The 18,149-nt window shown below is 44.8% G+C and overlaps 1 protein-coding gene across 1 annotated transcript in view; it reads right to left on the minus strand.

The window, feature by feature from the left end:
* Nucleotides 1-18,149, minus strand: part of PAPPA (pappalysin 1) — a gene marked incomplete at its 5' end in the record, with an annotated part of 255,185 nt that overhangs the window by 100,936 nt on the left and 136,100 nt on the right. Inside the window, one exon of the mRNA XM_082842115.1 lies at nt 9,581-9,774. Within this exon, the coding sequence (XP_082698241.1) occupies nt 9,581-9,774 (194 nt within the window). The remainder of the gene's footprint in view (nt 1-9,580; nt 9,775-18,149) is intronic.

Genomic DNA, 18,149 nt, shown 5'->3' on the forward strand with positions numbered 1-18,149 from the left:
TCCATGTATCACAGCAGTTTGCCCAAGTTCTTCTTTTCTTCTTAGAGGTACCTATTCCAGTGTTCCCTTTCCTCCGTGGACACCACAGACGGCGTGAGGGCAGCGGTTGAATTATTCATCTCAACCCCAATCCCCTGCTGAAAAGGATGCTTTGGACATAGTAGGTTCACAAGAAGATTATAGTGGGTTTTGAATCCAAACATCAGAATCCTTTCATAACAGATAGGGGATGGAGGGCTTTAGGGAAGTTATTTAATCAAAGCCAATCTTAATTAAGTGAAGTAAGACCAAGAGACTTTCAAAGTCTCTCTCTCTGCTTAGATTTCTGTGTCCCAAAGAGTGTTCCTTTAAAAATAACAACAGAAAACTCAATTGTTCCTAATTGGATCCCACAGTTGTTAAGCTTCATGGGCAGAAAGAAGCATTTCTTTAAAAAGTTTTCAGCTGCCATCAGAAGGAAAACCATATTTGTGGATCAAATGTCTCATCCTTGACAAGCATCTGCCATATGGACGCTATCACCCCTGTTTTATAGATAAGAGATTGGGCAGAAGCAGAGAACCGGCTTGCCCAGAGTGACAGAGCTGGTGACCCCAGAACTGGAAGCCAGGCTGAGCTGATCCTACGTCTCATTTTTTTCTCTAAAACTCTCATCACTCAAAGTTTTGGGGGGCCAATCATAGCACCTGACGTTTCATAAGTTTGAATAAATATCGAAAGAGCGAAGGAGTTAAGGAGGCAGAGGAAACGACGGGGTGGAGGAGAGCCTGTTAGAGTCCTTTGCTGGGCCCTGAACAGTTTGGTAGATTTAGAGTCCCTCCCAGCCCACGTTTCCAGGACACGTTCAGGGCGTTACAGCCACCAGGGCAGGGGGCTCCTTTCTGATGCAGGGGCTGGCTTTTGCTGCCTTGAAGGGATTTCTGGGTGCCCCACACCAATGGGACAGACTGTAACAGACCATGGGACTTTCTGTTCCGTCTCCTTAGATGACTCACACATGTGCTCTTGAAAAATTATTCAGAAACCACCAGAAGAAAGCAGATCCCTTGGGTATTTGGGAAAAGTGCTTGGAATCTTCTCTGACATTTCGGCACATCCCCTTGGCCTCCCTCCTCTCCCTCCACTGGCAGATGCTGTCCCATTTCACCCGTGAGAAGACCTGCACACGCCGGTGAAGGGACACGTTTCAGCAGTGACCTCAGCACTGGGTGCTGAGACCACGATGGCCCCTTGCCCTTTGCCAATATAATCATCTGAACAGCATCAGAGAATTGTTCGTCCATGCAAAATTTCCACGTGGGGCTGTTTCAATGCAATACCAGTAGCGGGTGCAAGAAAAGAAAGACGTAGAAGGAAGAGTGGCACCGGGGAGATCCTTCACCTCCCGCACTGAAGGCAGCTCTTCATTCTGAGAGACGAGAAGCAAAACTTCCCAGTTTCAAAATGTGCTTCGACCCACTCGTCCAGGGTCTGACACCCAGGAGGTGTTCATAGATGTCAGTCTTCATCCTCAAATGAACGTCTGATCTGTTGGCCCCCTGCTTAGAACCTCTGAGAAGCTCCCCGTCGAACTCGGGATAAAGGCTAAATTTCAAGCATCTGAAGGACATCCCCGCATCATTTTCATAGCCCATCTCTCTTGACTTCCCCTGAATTTCTTATTGGCCTTTTGTTGGATGTCTGTATGTCTATCTGTCTGTCTGTCTCCTTCTGTCTGCCTCTGTCTCTCTCTCTGACATGCTCTTCCTTGCACACCCCTCTCCTACTCCCAGCTTAACCTTCCAGTCACAGCTCAGCAATCACTCCCAATGGAAATATCTCCCCACCCTCCCCTCGGTTCCCCTGTCCCAGCACTTCCCACACTGCGTTGTGGGTGCTTGTGGAAAGACTTCTTACCCTTATGTCCAGAGAACCCGGTGGATTTCTACTCCCTTCCTCTGGACACAAGGATGCAGAAGACACAGATAAATGGTCCCTGCTCTCCGGGTGAGCCATCAAGGGATGCACACATCTTGCGACTCCCTTACTGACGTCTCAAGGTTTCCTGGGTACAGCACATGGTTTGTGACAAACCTGTAAATGGAGCAAAATTTCTTCTTCCATCTACAATTGTCCTGTTTGTGCTTTTCTTCATTTTCTCTCCCATAGCCCAGAAGTAATCAGACATGGATTGGATCCAAAATCTAGGAAATCTTTTTTTTTTTTTACACTCAGGGTTTGGCAACTGAAAACATTTCCTATGTTTCTCCCGTATTTTCATGTACGCTTTTTAAATGACTTTCTGGAAAGGGCAATACTTAACCCAAAAGAACGACTGCCCTTAGACAGAGATGTAGGAAGCATGGCAGAAACAGTAGGGCAATACTTGGGGTCCTGGAGAGGGGGGTTCCCACTTTCCTTGTGTTCCTTGAAAGCACACTACGTAAGAAAAGACGCAAAAGTCAGCTCTCCTCACTTGCTTTCCTGTGTCAGCCATGGCAGCAGGCGTGAGCTGCCTCGTCCTGCACCTGGGCCCTTATGATGAACACAGTGGCCTGAATCCTGGTTCTGCCTCTGCCTCTTAGAAGTACGAACCCCCAAACTTGTCAGTCACTCAGCTCCCTGAGCCTTACGGTCCCAAACTGTAAAGTGAGAACAGTGACTCCTATTCTTGTAGCCGTTTAAGCAGGATTCAAGGAATTTGACGCAGAGCCTGGATGAACTCGGTAAATGTTATTTTTATAATTTGTCCAGGACCTTCTGAAAGTGGGCAAAGGACTTTTCCATCCCTGCAGGCTGGCTTTCATCCCTGCTGGCTGAGGAAGCTGATAGCAGTGTGGTTTCTTCCTCAGGGAAACTCTCTCTAAATCTCATACTCTTGGGTCCTGCCTGCTACTTCCAGTTGGACACACCCCTCCCATGCAATAGTGAGCACTGTGAGGGCTACAAAAGGACCAGCACTTCTTTGGAGTTTCTCAAAATGCCTGGTACAGTCCTGAGCACGCAGGAAGCACTTGGTAATGCAACTGTGCTTATTCACTCAACCAGATGCTGACTGAGCTTCTGTGCCGTGTGGGTCACCGTGGGTGGCTCTCGTGTGAGGGTGTGCAGCGGCGGGCCTAACATGAATGGAAGAGGGAATTAACATTTGCACTACCCAATGAGTGGAAAACGAACAACAACAGAACAGTTTTCTCTGCATTTACTCCCTTAATCCCCACCAAGTAGAGGCTATCATTCCCTCTTTCTAGAGGAGAAAACTGAGGTCCCTGGAGGAGTGATTTGCTCAAGATTCCCAAGTAAGAGGAAAAGCTACGAGGGCAAAGCCACATCTGCACGATTTCCACTTGATCCCATGAATGCCCATGTTCTCTACCTACTCAAATTTCTCAGCGGAGGATTCATATATGTTTCCATTTAATCAAATGAATAAATGAATTAATCCCTAAAGACAAATTATGATTTGCATTTTAATAGAGGCACACAATCTTATGGACATGCCAAGGAACAGGTAATAGTGACTCAAAGTGAGGTGGCAAAGAATTGATATGCCTTATACCCTGAGAAAGCCATAATTCAAAGAGTCATGCACCACAATGTTCACTGCAGCTCTATTTACAATAGCCAGGACATGGAAGCAACCTAACTGTCCATCATCGGATGAATGGATAAAGAAGATGTGGCACATATACACAATGGAATATTACTCAGCCATAAAAAGAAACGAAATTGAGCTATTTGTAATGAGGTGGATAGACCTAGAGTCTGTCATACAGAGTGAAGTAAGTCAGAAAGAGAAAGACAAATACCGTATGCTAACGCATATATATGGAATTTAAGGAAAAAAATGTCACGAAGAACCTAGGGGTAAGACAGGAATAAAGACACAGGCCTACTAGACAATGGACTTGAGGATATGGGGAGGGGGAAGGGTAAGCTGTGACAAAGCGAGAGAGAGGCATGGACATATATACACTACCAAACGTAAGGTAGATAGCTAGTGGGAAGCAGCCGCATAGCACAGGGAGATCAGCTCGGTGCTTTGTGACCACCTGGAGGGGTGGGATAGGGAGGGTGGGAGGGAGACGCAAGAGGGAAGAGATATGGGAACATATGTGTATGTAAAACTGATTCACTTTGTTATAAAGCAGAAAGTAACACACCATTGTAAAGCAATTATACTCCAATAAAGATGTAAAAAAAATAAAAATAAAAGGACAAAATGCGAAGCCAGAATGATTAAGCCACTAATATTCTTCATCCTAAATAATGGGATATCTGGAGTTGCCTCTGTCTATTCACTAATAAAGCTGACTGTATGAGACTACAAAAAAAAAAAAAAAAAGAACTGATCTGCCTCACCGTGGGTTGGTGGGTACAAAGTCAGAACCAATCACAAAGCAAGGAACGACGCGCAGGCCTTGTCCTTCTCCTAATGCAGGAATCTCCTTGAGTCACCAGCTCAGCCTGAGTGCCCCGTGATGGGGAGCTCACTGTGTCACAAAGCACTTCATCTCACTGTGGATAGCTCTCATTCTCAGAAAGGTTTTCTTAGCTTTGGCCCTTAAGCTACAGCCCTGGAAATGCTTAGTCTAAATGCTACCCTCAAAGGATCAAGCAAATACACTGGTTGGTTGACTGAAGGTCTGTAACCCCTGGGAGAGCGCTGTGCATTCTGACAGTCTTCATGCTTCCAATGCCCCCTAGGCCATTGCAGGGGGAGGGAGGGGCCTGTTTGGACCGGAGGAAACGGGCTTGGGTGGAAATGCAGGCGGTGGGGGCAGCATGAAGGCATATCTGCATCTCACTTTGGCAGCCTATGGTGTGAAGCACCGGAGAAAGGTGAGACGTGGAGACAAAATGAGAACAAGACGAGATCTCTGCAAGCACTTCAACCCAATCGGGCTGAGGTTCCCAGAAGAGAGATAACTCAGTACTTTCGACTCGTTTCCATTTTTGTTCTGTCTCAGGGACCTCTTGAATTCCAGCTGGGCCAGAAAGGTGCATGGCCAAAATACCCAGAGAATGTCCCTTATTATAGAATGTTCAGCTCACGGTGCAGAGCCGGCAGGTTTTGATACTTCTGATAACATGTGGATATAAGACTCAATGTTCGGGGTGGAGGAGCTTGGCTCTAACCAAATTTGGGAATCTTGTTTCAGGAGAATGGACAAGAGAGACTGGGAACTATGAGAAATGGAGGGCTCACACGAAAATGAAAACGGAAGTTTTAACCATTTTCTAGACTCATCCAGCACAGAGTGAGGTGTCTCTTCAGTCGCCACAGTGATCACTTGCCCGCTTGCTCTGACAGGCTGCTCCTCTCGATAGCATCCTCACGCTCCAGTCTTGCGTGCTAACAAGGTCAGGGCTGGGTCTTTTACTTTGGTTTCTTCCGCGGGCTCCAGCCCAGACCTCAGCACGGACCTCCAATAAATACCTGCACTTACCATTCTTCCAGCGTCAGGGAAAGACAGAGAGTGGGACGAGACTGGTTTGTAAAAAGGAAACGGACACACCTGAGGTCATTTCATCACTCCCCAACCTGATGGAGCATCGTAGCGAACACCAGGCTACCAGGAACAGGGCCACTGAGACAGGGAAAGGGAGCGTCCTGAACTCAAGGTGTGGGCAGTGCCCGGGAAGTCTGTAGGAGGAGAATTCAAGCACTTCATGGAGCGTGCACAGTACCACCAACACAAAGATCTGTCCATCCACGACTCTTTCTGTTTGATTCACAGCGATATTCTGCAGGAATCCAGTTACTTGCAGCTCTTAGACAGGACGGCATATTCCCAAGCTCCCAATGTCACCTTCCACGAGCTCCGTTTAATCCTAGATTTTCCACTATGGGCTGTGTGACCCTGGAGAAAACACTCCACCCCTTAGTCTCTCAGAGGTAGGTAATAATTCTTTCCTTGAAGAATGGCGAGGGGGTTGTTGGCTATGAAGTGTGTATGAGGGCCCAGCACAGTGGCTGGTGGACCTCGACAACCACTGGTTCCCCGCCCCACTCTCCACCCTGTGCTTTGGTACTCACTCTCTGGATAGGGGCCCCTGCATCTACACGGCCTGTTCCTGTAGGGTGTTCGTGTATTTGTGCCTGTGCGTGCCTGTCTGTATGTGTGTAAAAGAAACAGAAAGAGAAAGAGAGAGAGGAGGGAGGAGAAGGACGAGTGTGTAATTGTGTTGAGGGAAGGTAAGGGGCACACGGTGTGTCTAACACCCACCCCCCAACTCCCTCTCTCAAGCCATCAACCTCTTCACTGGAGGCCCTGACAGGGTGAAAATTAACCAGCAGCCTCCTCTAATCACTGTACAGGGTAATGAAGGCCACGGTTAGACTCCTTCCTCTTCCCTGTTGTCAGAAGGGAGCTGTGTTTACACTCCAGGAAGAGCCTTTACTCAGTTATGCAGGTTGCGTGTGTGCGCGCACATGTTGGCTTGTGCATGATGGGGGCGGTGTGTGAATGACTTCTAGGCACTTGCTTTGAGACAGGGAACTGGGGGGACTTTTGTTCTGCAGGCCTCCAGGCCGCCCTGCCCAGCCCTGCACCCAGACGGCACACACATCCCCTACCCTGACCCTGTATTCTCCAGTGAGTTGATCTCATTATGGCAAATTTAGTTACAGCTGAAGTCTCCTTGTAACAAAGATTATGTCCAAGCCCAGAGTAATGGAACCTAGTCGATTTCATTAAAATAAAATTGGTTACAATGAATAATTCAATAGGATGATTTTGTTTCCTCATCTCCTCTTTGTAGATCGAAGAGCTAGTATTTATAATGATTTTTTTTAATTGGATTTTTGTTTAGGAAGAGATAATCACCCATGATTCCTGACAGCCCCCTCCTTAGGAGACTGGAATAATTGCCCCACAAAGTCTCTTTTCAAATGCTAAGACTGGAAAATTCTTTCTCTCCTTTTCTCACATTAGTAGCAATAAACTTTGGGTGGTTTTTAAGCACAGCTGCTACCTCAACACCTGCTCATGTGAGATTCTGAGTGTGTTAATAATACCCTTGTTTGAATGATGTTTTTTAAACATTTCTAGGAACTGGATGGAGGTGCTGAATTTGGAATTCCTGGCTCTACTGCTGGCCAGCCCTGCTGTTCCTGAAGCAGGACACTGTGTGAGAGAGGTAGCAATGTGCGTGCGTGCATGCGTGTGTGTTTGTGTGTGCGTGTGCATGTGTGTGTATCTACAGTCAATTAAATACACATCTCCTGAACTCCTAGTCTTATCTAGACCTGTGCTTGAAGATGGGGGAACAAAGTGAATAAAACCTCAAAACTGTTTTCACAACACTAGCAGTCTAAAGGGGGAGCCAGACACAGAAACAGGTAATTAGAGTTCAGAGCACGGGTGTAACCAGAGATGGATACGGCAAATACAGAGGTGGCACGGGGCAGGATGAGGCCTACACAAGCACTCATTTATTCATTCATTCGTTTGTTCATTCGTTTGTTTGTTCATTCATTCATGCACCCGGCTGGCACTACACATGGGAAACGTCAGGGAATACCACGCTTCCATTTCTTTCCATCCTCCTTGGGGCAGTCAAGCAAATGAATGAATAAAGGATCTAATGCATGTAAACACAACCAGATAAATGAAAAAATGATCAAATAAACACTGTAAGTGAGCTTGGACTCCTTTTGTACCTCTTCCGATGATTTTCACTGGGCCCCAGAAGGTCACATCTCTCTTCCATCTAGAAACCAGGCCTCCCCCCAACTACCCCGCCGACCCTGAGTCAGGGAAGCAATATTAGAGAGGAATGGCTAGGAGTAATGGCTCATCTGCAAGGCCAGGAGGGAGGCCGGCCTCAGAAACGGCTACGGGGCCAGGCAGTAGGAAGCACTGAGTCGTGTCTCTGGGAAACAGGGATCTCGGAAGAAGGCAGGTGCTTGTTCAGCAGGATAATTGGAAAGGGGGCTCTGGGGACAGTATGGCCATCCCGAGAATCACATCAGCTCTGGTGGCCCCAACACTCTTGCTCCCTCAACTAACCTGACGGTCCCTTGGGGAAGAACCTTGGGACATAACTAGTGCATTCGGGGACTAAGGAACGAGTCACAGCTTTTCAGAGTTGGGAAGGTCCTTGCAGATCATCCAGCTCAACTACTCTCTAACTTAAAGATGGGGAAAATGGGGCCCAGAGAGGTGGGAACACTAGCCCAAAGCCACACAGCAAATTCATGGTAGAGGCACTGTTAATTCATGGGAGAGTGCTCAAGGAGCACACAACTTGACACTCTGCCCCCCTCGAAAGTGAGACTCACCCCAAGAATTTGTTCTTATCCCACTGAATTCCAGTGGTATATCCAAAATGGAGAGCTTTCCCCAAATATAACTTACAATAGGTAGGGACACAGGAGGACCGTCATTACCCCTACTATGCTGGTGTTTCTTGCCCGTAACCCTTCCATGTCCAATCGCTGACAAACAGGTCTCATGAGACCTTGGAATTGCATTTGGCCACTTGCAGCAACACGGATGGACCTAGGGATTATCATACTAAGTGACGTAAGTCAGAAAGAGAAAGACAAATACCACATGATATCACTTCTATGAAACAGAAACAGATTCACAGACATAAAGAGCAGACTTGTGGATACCGAGGAGGAGGAGGGTAGGAAAGGAAAAGACTGGGAGTTTGGGATTAACAGATGCAAACTAGTATATATAGAATAGAGAAACAGCAAGGTCCTACTGTACAGCACAGGGAACTATATTCAATATCCCGTGATAAACCATAATGGAAAATATTATGAGAAAGAATATATATGTGTAGAACTGAGTCACTCTGCTGTACAGCAGAAATTAACACATCATTGGAAATCAACTACATATCAATAATTTTTTTTTTTTAAAAAATGACTTTACAAAAAATTTTGAAAAAAGCATTATAAGCAAAGTCAAAAGAAAAACTGCAGACTGGGCGGAAATATTTTCAACGTACATCACAAACAGGAACTCATCTCGCTGGTAAATAAACCACTTTTAACCATCAGGAAGAAAAAGACCAAAGTCCCAATAGAAAAATGGGATAAAGAGACTGCTCATAGAAAAAGAAAGGAACATGACCATGATACACACAAAAAGAATCTCAATTTCACTGTAGTAAAAGAAATGCAAATTAAAACAACGTGAGATGACATTTTCTTACCTATGGAGACAGTAAAAATCCAAAAGTTGACAATACATTGTTGTTAAAATTGGAGAGAAACAAACACTTTCATACATTCCCGATAAGAATATAAAATGGTACAGTCCTATGGAGGAATATTTGATAAAAATATGATAAAGTTATATACGCCTTTTTTTTTTTTTTTTTTGGCCACGCTGCACAGCTTACAGGATCTCAGTTCCCCCACTAGGGATCGAACTCGTACCCTTGGCAGTGAAAGCGTGGAGTCCTAACCGCTGGACTGCTAGAGAATTCCCTATATATGCATTAAAAAAAATTATATTTGGCTAGAGATATGATCAAGTGGCCATGTCCAATGACACTGTCTTTGTGATGGGCAACCTTGAGGGGCAGAGCAGAGATTCAGAATGTCTGCAGGAAATGTTACGTGTGGCTGGGAGCTTACCTGGGATGCTGCCGGTTGGCCGATGATGACCCAGCCTGGGCACTGCTGGTCTTGATGGGATACGGAAGCGTTGGATGCCCATTGATCCAGGAACCCCTGGGGCGTGTAGACACCACAGTCTTTGATGCTAGTTTTTTGTTCAAACTCCTCACATACCCCATCACCATCATGGAAATAGCACCGGCTGGGTTCATCTGCAGGAGATAGACACAGAAGGGAGAGACCAGATCAATGTTCGTTCTTTGGCCTCATCTGTCATCAGCAGCTATGGAATCAGATCAGCAGAACCATCAGCATGGTCAAGCCCATCACTGAGAGTCACAGTTGAATATTATTCAGTCTTTAAAAAGAAGGAGATCTTGCCATATGTGACAACATCAATGAACCTGGAGGACATTACATGAAAGACAAATACTGTATGATTCCACTTATATGATGTATGTAAAACAAACTCATAGAAGGAGAGAGTAGAATGGTGGTTGCCAGGGGCTGGCAGGAGGGGGTTGAGATTTCAGAGTTACTGTTCAATGGGTATAACGTTTTAGTTATGCAAGATGAATAAGTTTTAGAGATCCGCTGTACAACATTGTGATTATAGGTAACAAAACCGTGTGTACACTTAAAGATTTGTTAAGAAGGTAAACCTTGTATTATGTGATTTTTACTACACACACACAAACAAAAGTTGACAAACATTTCCACCTTCATTACCCCAAATAAGCCCCACGGCAAGCTTGTGAGAAAGATGTTATTATTTAAATTATTATTTTAGTCTTCCAGATTAGGAAACCGAGATCCCACATATCTTTAATAATTTGCCCAAGGTCATTCAGTGCGTTCATGCCAGACCCTAGTTTCAAACTCAGGCTTTCCACTGTCCAAGTTCTGGGTACGTTATCTGCCACCACAGAACTTCATGGTCTCAAACTGAGGTTTATTTAACTCTAGAGGATTACAGTTTGACATAAAGAGTGCACTGATACATGAGAGACTCTGGCTTCAGTCCCAGGTCTGTAACTAAATTGCTCTGTTCCTTTAGACACATCTCTTTCCCTCTCTGGGCTCAATCATCATTGAAGGGGACGAAACTACTGAGACTCCAGGAGCCCTTCCTGTCTAATGTGCTAGGCTTCTAGGGCCTTGTTGGATATATTAGGTGTTTCACTTAAAGGCCAAGTGAGTTCTCAAGCTCCCATGTAATTCAAATCCCAGCAAGGAGTTCTGCTTGGGACAATTTAAAGCTGCAGCTGGCTGCAATGATGCTCACTTAGCTGCAAGAACAAAGATCAGAGAAGCACAGAATTACTGGATGCCTTCTAAGTAAGTAGGACATACACAGTACACGTTTCTTGGTGTTGCAATATAGAACCACCCAAGGAGAAATCTGGAGGTAGCCGTCCAAAAGAGATCACTCTGCCCAACTTTTAATAACTTGCATGTCAGGTATTCTGTGATACTTCCCCAACTCTGCTAGGAAAAGCTAAGTGCCCCCTCCTATGTGGGTTCCTATTTTACAAAGACCCCCATCTTTACACTTATCACACTGTGCGGCCATCATGTTTATATACAGCAGCTCCTTCAAAAGGCAGTGAGCTCCTCAAAATCTAGTCCCTATCCAGTGTTTTGGAGTGACCTTATAATTTATCATCCAAATAATGCACTTTGAGAGTGAGAGAGAAAGCTAGTAAAAACTGTCCAGGCGATAGGCACATATCCTGAGAAAATCTAAATACCGCAGAACATACGGTCACCCTGAGGGTACTGCTTGATCTAGGCCATCCTTCCCCTACTTACTACAAAATGATGGCGTGAAGCCCCATTTCTAACCAGGGTTTGACTTCTGCCCCTTATATTAGCTATGTAACTTTGCACAATTAGCGTCACTGGCTTCCCATCTGTATTACAGAAATCACTGTCCCAGCCAGGACAACCTCTCAAGATAGCCATACAACTTTCATAAGAAATGGACAGGAATGAGCTTTATTCTAAAATAACGGTCAAGGGACTTCCCTGTCGGTCCAGTGGTTAAGACTCTGCCTTCCCATGCAGGGGGTGTGGGTTCGATCCCTGGTCGGGGAGCTAAGATCTCACATGCCTCGCGGCCAAACAACCAAAACTTAAAACAGAAGCAATATTGTAACAAATTCAATAGACTTTAAAAATGGTCCACATCAAAAAAAAAAAAAAAAAAAAAAACCCTTAAAAAAAATAAAATAAAATAATGGTCAAGAGAAAAGATACTCTTCTCCTAAGGGTTCAATTTATTCCTAAGTGGCTGAATTGAATCAGCTTATAAAATCAGTACTCACTTGAAACCCTTTCAAGCAGCATTCCCCCAAATAGAAAGAGCCCGGGTCAAGTAGAAATAAGACTTGGATTTCTGTGATGCTGACTATCTGAAAAAAGGAATCATTGAATTCAGGGGCAGCAGAATGTTGAGCCCCTTCCAAGCTCCAAAATCCCTTGTTTATTTCTGCAAACAGTTTACATAGTGAAATACTATCAAAAGAGCCAGAATAAATCAGTCCATTATAATTCAATTATTTAAGGATGAGTCTGAGCCAGCTGAGGACTCCAGTGACCAGTAGCATGCCCGGCAGTTCAAGCATGGAAAGAATACAGGCTCAGCATTTCTCAGTAGCTCCAACCTCTTGGTGAATGGAGCCAACTTACATATAATAAAACTCAGGCCCCATCCAAGAGTGATGAGCCATCAATCCAGACTTCACTCTTTAGAAACCCAATAAAGGGAACTGCATAGGGCATAGGTTTTGGCATCAGACAAAACTACGTTCAAATCCGAATTCTGCCATATACAAGCAGCACAGGGCTTACATAACCTAACCTCTCTGAACTTCATTTCCCTCATTAAAAAAAAAAATGGAGATAATATTTATCCAGCATTGTTGCAGTGGTTTCATGAGATGATGTGTACAATCCCAGCCCCTTCACCTATTTTATCGAATGGAAGACTAAGAGCCGTAGGAGGTAAGGCATCTGCTTCCAGACAACAGAGAGAGTTGGTGGTAGGGCTAGAAGCAGGATCCTGGACTTTTGATATCTAGCAGAGAGGTCTTCCCCCTGCACACCGTATCTACAGAAAAATGAAGGCACACCCTGTTGAGGATAAGGTCACGGGGTTGCCGGACTCCTGGGACCACCTTTCTTTTCCTCGAATATGAAGACAAATAGGGTAAGATTATCATTAAGATCACCCATGATCTGCTCTCTAAGATAAGTTGATTCATGTCCTCATCAAAGAGACCTCAGAGTGGCAGGAACTGGGGCTAGAGTTGAGTTCTTGTGAAGGTTAATTTCTTCCTGATTTTGCTGAAGACCTCAAACTATCTGTCTGCTTAGAGCCAGTGGACCCTGGAGGTTCTGGAGGAGAGACAGAGGTAGACATAGGTAGGTAAATATGTACTTAGATAGGCAGTTATATGTAGTATGTAGTTGATATATAGATAGATAGGCAGAGGGAGGGTTAAAAGAGGGATAGGAAATTGGGGGAAATGGGAGAGGGAGGGAGGGAGGAAGAGAGGAAGGGTGAGGGAGGGGGAGAGAGAGAACTGTTTTCTCCCCCAAGATTCTGCTGACAAAGCTGCTGTGAGTCCCTTTTTTTGAATAACATCCCTGCACTCTGCTATTCAGTTTCTCTTGCTACTAGTCCCAGGGGCCCTTGAGCTGCATCTGCCAGTCTTCATCTGGGGAATTCTCTCTCCCACTCTACTCCCATGCCCCCAGGACTGAAGAAAGGAGGGTGGGGAACGGAATACCAATGTGTGGCCAGGAAAAACAAAGGCAGCAACAACAAAACAATAAAACAAAACCAGCCTTCCTGTTTTCATTACACCATTTTATTTGGGGCTTCTTGAATGCTTTACGCTGGGAGCTGAGCAGGTTTCAGGGAAAAGAGCTTGAAGTCAATACCAACCGTCTGCTGAGCATCCTGCCCCCTGCCTTCTCAGGTAGTAGCTAGGTGGCGCTGGTAATAATACATCCCACAGGGAGGGGTACTGTGAAAACGAATACTTGTTGAATGAATGAATGAGGAAAATTCAGCACCCTCGATGCACAGACGCTCGTCCAAATATAGTTTAGGCTCTGTACCCTTTGAAACGTTTCTTTAGACTGGGTCTCGGGGTGAAGGGAAAGGAACTGGGACACCAGTGGTGACTAGCTTACAGTGGAATTCCACTGGGCAGTCCAATTTCTCCATCTTACCCCACCTTCCCCTGATACGGGGTACTCCTCATTTCAGATTTGCTCTCTTTCACATAGTGAGACACTTAGAAATCTGCTCTAACCAGCTCGGAGACTCGATGTTGGTGGGGAGACACTGCCAGGTCTGTCTTCTCTGGTTGAGCTTTCAGTTGCCAGAGATGAGCTCAGCTCCAAGAGCCCAAGGCAGATGGACACTCTGTAACCGGACAGACACAGCTGATGGCGATTCTCAATGACTTAATTTTCAATTTCCATCTGTCTGGAGCATCAGGATGAACTGCCAGGCCTCTGTACCCCTGAAGTATGTCTGAAGGACACTATCTGAGATAAGCAGGGATTGTCACCCCAGTTTGAGAGCTTGGAAAGCCAAGTGTCAGGGAGATGAAACAAGTTTACTTTTAAGTATAAGCAAAGGCTGGCATTTGAGCTATTGTTAAGAGTTCTCATCCTTGAAGTTAGAAGCCTTGGATTCAAGCTCCTTATCTGTCCCTGATTACTGGATAAGCATGGGCATGTTATGTCATTGCCCTGTGCCTCAGTTTCCCCATCTGTAAAATGAAAACAAGATTACCTTTTAGACTGCCTCAACAAAGTGCTGGGTGTGTTCAAACAGCATAATAGACTTAGAGATGGAAAGTGACACGAGTCTTAAAGGAACAGGGCTTATTCTTAACCGTGATGATACTGGGGTGAGGTAGGGGGTGGAGGAGAAGTCTTCTTAATTAGAAATGTCTCCTTTTGTTTACCCAGCCCTAGATCCTAAGGAATCTTCAAGAATAGAAATGATTGAAGAGAGCGCATGGGCTACTTTCAATATAAACAGCAAGGAACCAAGTAAACCGAAAAAAAAAGGGGGCGGGGGGGGGCAACAACCTTAACTCACAGCGGAGCTATTTGAACCCAGCTGGGGGACGCTGATTACCTTACCTTGATTAGAAACTCTGGTCATTTGTGATACCCCTGGAACCCTGAGGATCCCACAGAACTTATAGACTAATGGTAAATGCAGGTAAAGCATTTAATAGATAACAGGTGATCAATAAATGGTCTGGGATGATGATGATGATGATGATGATTCTGGAGCCGAACGGGATTATTTCATGTTAGGTATGGGGCAACTGAGGTTCGCAAAGTTGAAGTAATTTTCCGAAGGCTTTAGAAGAAAATTTGCCAGAACGTTGGTTCTTAAGCCCATAATACAGTCCTTTTCTACTGCACCGTGCCACCTTACCAGATCGGGTTTCCAGTATATAATTCTGGAACAAAATGGTTTGTTATCTTTAACCAAGTTTCAATACTACTTTTGGGAATCTCTGATTTCACTTTTCACAACAGCCCCTGGTATGGGCTAAGTATAACAAGTCTGAGAAGCTAATGGGGTTGCTAAGTCAAGAGCCCACTGAGACAAGAATAAGACTACCTGCGGGTGGAGAGATGAGAGCTATAAGTAATAGGAGATGGATTTGGTTTAGGACTCAAGGAGGATACAAAGAATTTGAACACACTTGTTTTAGTGGCCTGCCTTCCAAAGGATGGGTAGATTTACCTATCTTTCTAAACTTCTTGTTTACGAAGATGGGTCAGCTTTTGAGAAGTTAGCATCTGTTTCTATTTCCAGCTGAGAGGACAGGATTGGCATTAGGATATTCTCTTTTAGTCCAACGATGACTATTTTTTCTATTTTTTAAACACCAGAAAAAATAGTATTTTTTAAGTTCAGTTGTTTGTTTAGGATGGGTCCAACCACAACAAACTTCATGCCGCATAACAATTCATCCAAACAACAACAAAAAGAGACCAAAAAATGTACAATCGTTGTGTCCAAATAATAACTTCTTGGAACAGGGGAAACTGGGTGGAGTGCTTAAGCCCTGAAGGCTTACAAAGGGGAAGCTTGAGGCAGGGTGGCGGCTGTACTGGTAAATGTTTCCTCTGGAACAGAATATCTGGATTTTATATTGCCTATCTTTTAAAGGCTTCAAGGCAAACCCACATCGCTGACCTCACTTAGTTCTATTCAAACCAAGGTTTGTTCTTAACCTTCACCACCAGATCAGCCTGTCCAGAGTACAAAAGACAGGGTGGTGAAGGGCTTCTGAAGAACCATGAATCCGCTAACAAGCTTCAGAGGCCGAGTAGGTCTGCTGAATCTGAGGAGTTTAAGGGGGCTTCTGGTTCCGTCAAGGGCTGGCCACATACCAAGGCGGGCCAGAAATTCCTTCCTGTGTTTCGGTGGGACAACCAGGCGCCATCTAGCAAACCCAAAGCACTAGGAAAAGAAGAGTGAATCTGGACGTCGTCTCAAATGATCACTCCAGCTCCACGCCCACAGAAAGCACGCTCAGGACAGCCTCCCCTCTGTCCACTCGCCCCCTACAACACTCTCATAATTGGCTTTGGGTCTTCCCCACTTCAACACCTTCTCATAAAGCAGCCTATGAGTGAGTAACCTAAACCTGACCATGTCTGAAATTCTTAATTGACTCCTGCAAAATTTGAGCTTCCCCATCTAGCACTCAAGTCCTTCTGTAATCCAGCTCCAACTTCCCTGTCTATTCTCATTTCCAACCACACCTCCACTCTAAAAGCATAGAGTTCCTTCCCAGAACTCACGCCTCAGAGCTCTCCACTCCCCTCTTATTTCCTTAGCCGGAAAGGCTAGGAGTCCTTGCCTTCGCGTCTTCCATCAAGATTTAACTCTAGCATCTTCAGCCCCGTGAAGCCTGACCTGTCACTCTTCTGCATCACTACTTGTCTAGCACAAGCCATTTCCCTTTATTCCCTGAGTCACGGTTCTCTTTTTCCAAACCAGCAAAGAGGATATTGCCTACGTAAAAATTGTTAATTAAAAAAGTGAGCAATGTACATTTTAAAAATTAAAAAAATTAAAGCCTCCCTTCAGTTCACATATCCTTACCATTCTGTCTTCTACTTCACATTTCCCTTTCCATGATTCACAGTGAAATTTACTGAGGGTTATCTAAACTTGCATTTCCCGCTTTCTCTCCGGCAATTCACTCTTCAGTTCACTCCCATCTAGCTTCTGAACTCACCACCCCACAGAAATCAATCTTGTCAAGGTTACCATTGACCTCAGCATTGCTAAAACTAACTATGACGTCCAACAGTCCCGAAACATGTGAAGAAATCGCCCATTCCTTTCCTCTTGAAGTACTCCCCTCCTGGATTCCACACCACCATGCCACCCTAATCCCTTCTGGCTCTCAGCTCTTCCCACACAGACTCATTTGCTGTCTTCTGCTTCCCTCTGCTAAATGCTGCCAGCTTTCAGGGTGAGGTCTTGGGCCCTCTTTTTCTTATCTATCTACAGTCTCTCATCCAGTCCCAATGTTTAAATAAAAATGTTAGAGTATGGATGTGCCGATGACTCAAACATCTCTTTAGGTATGACCTCTTCTCTGAGTCCCAGCTGCCTGCAATGCCATCTCTACTTAAATATCTATTTAAAGTCATCACAAAATCAACATGTCTGAAATGTAAAATAGACAGCTAGTGGGAAGCAGCGGCATAGCACAGGGAGATCAGCTCGGTGCTCTGTGACCACTTAGAGGGGTGGGATAGGGAGGGTGGGAGGGAGGGAGACGCAAGAGGGAAGAGATACGGGAACATATGTGTATGTATAACTGATTCACTTTGTTATAAAGCAGAAAGTAACACACTATTGTAAAGCAATTATACTCCAATAAAGATGTAAAATTAAAAAAAAAAGAATTCTATCACCCAGTCATAAACTTACATGAAACCTCTTTCAAAAACAATAAAATAAAACCAAAATCAACATGTCTAAAATAAAAGTAATGGTTTCCTCCCACAGTCCTTTCTTCCCCATCTTAGTAAATGATAACATTGCCTGACAATGGCCAGACTAAAACCTTCTGAGTCATCTCTATTTTTTTCAGTTCATCCTCCAATACCACATAAAGTCCATGAGCCCATCCTGTAGACTCTTTTATCTCAGGATATTCCAAAAAGATCCACTATTGCTCCATCACTACCACCCTAATCCAAGCCACCATCACTATGGCAATGCTTATTTCACCAGAGTCTCTTCTATCTGCTCCCAACCCTCCCTCCTCCAGAGCACAGCTAGAGCGCTCTTTTAACAACATAAACTACATCAGGCCACTCTCCAACCTAAAACTCCTCGCATGGAACAAAATCCAAAGACTGTATCACAGCCAAGTCCCCACTTTATCTGACCATCTCCTACTATTATCCTTCTTGCTCACTGCCTTCCATTCATTTACTCATCCGTCCATCCATCCATTCAACAAGTATCTATTCCTTAAATAAGCCAAACTTGTTATTGTTCCAGAAATCTCGA

Source organism: Leucopleurus acutus, assembly GCF_964270905.1.
Source record: "Leucopleurus acutus genome assembly, chromosome: 7".
Lineage (NCBI taxonomy): Eukaryota > Metazoa > Chordata > Mammalia > Artiodactyla > Delphinidae > Leucopleurus > Leucopleurus acutus.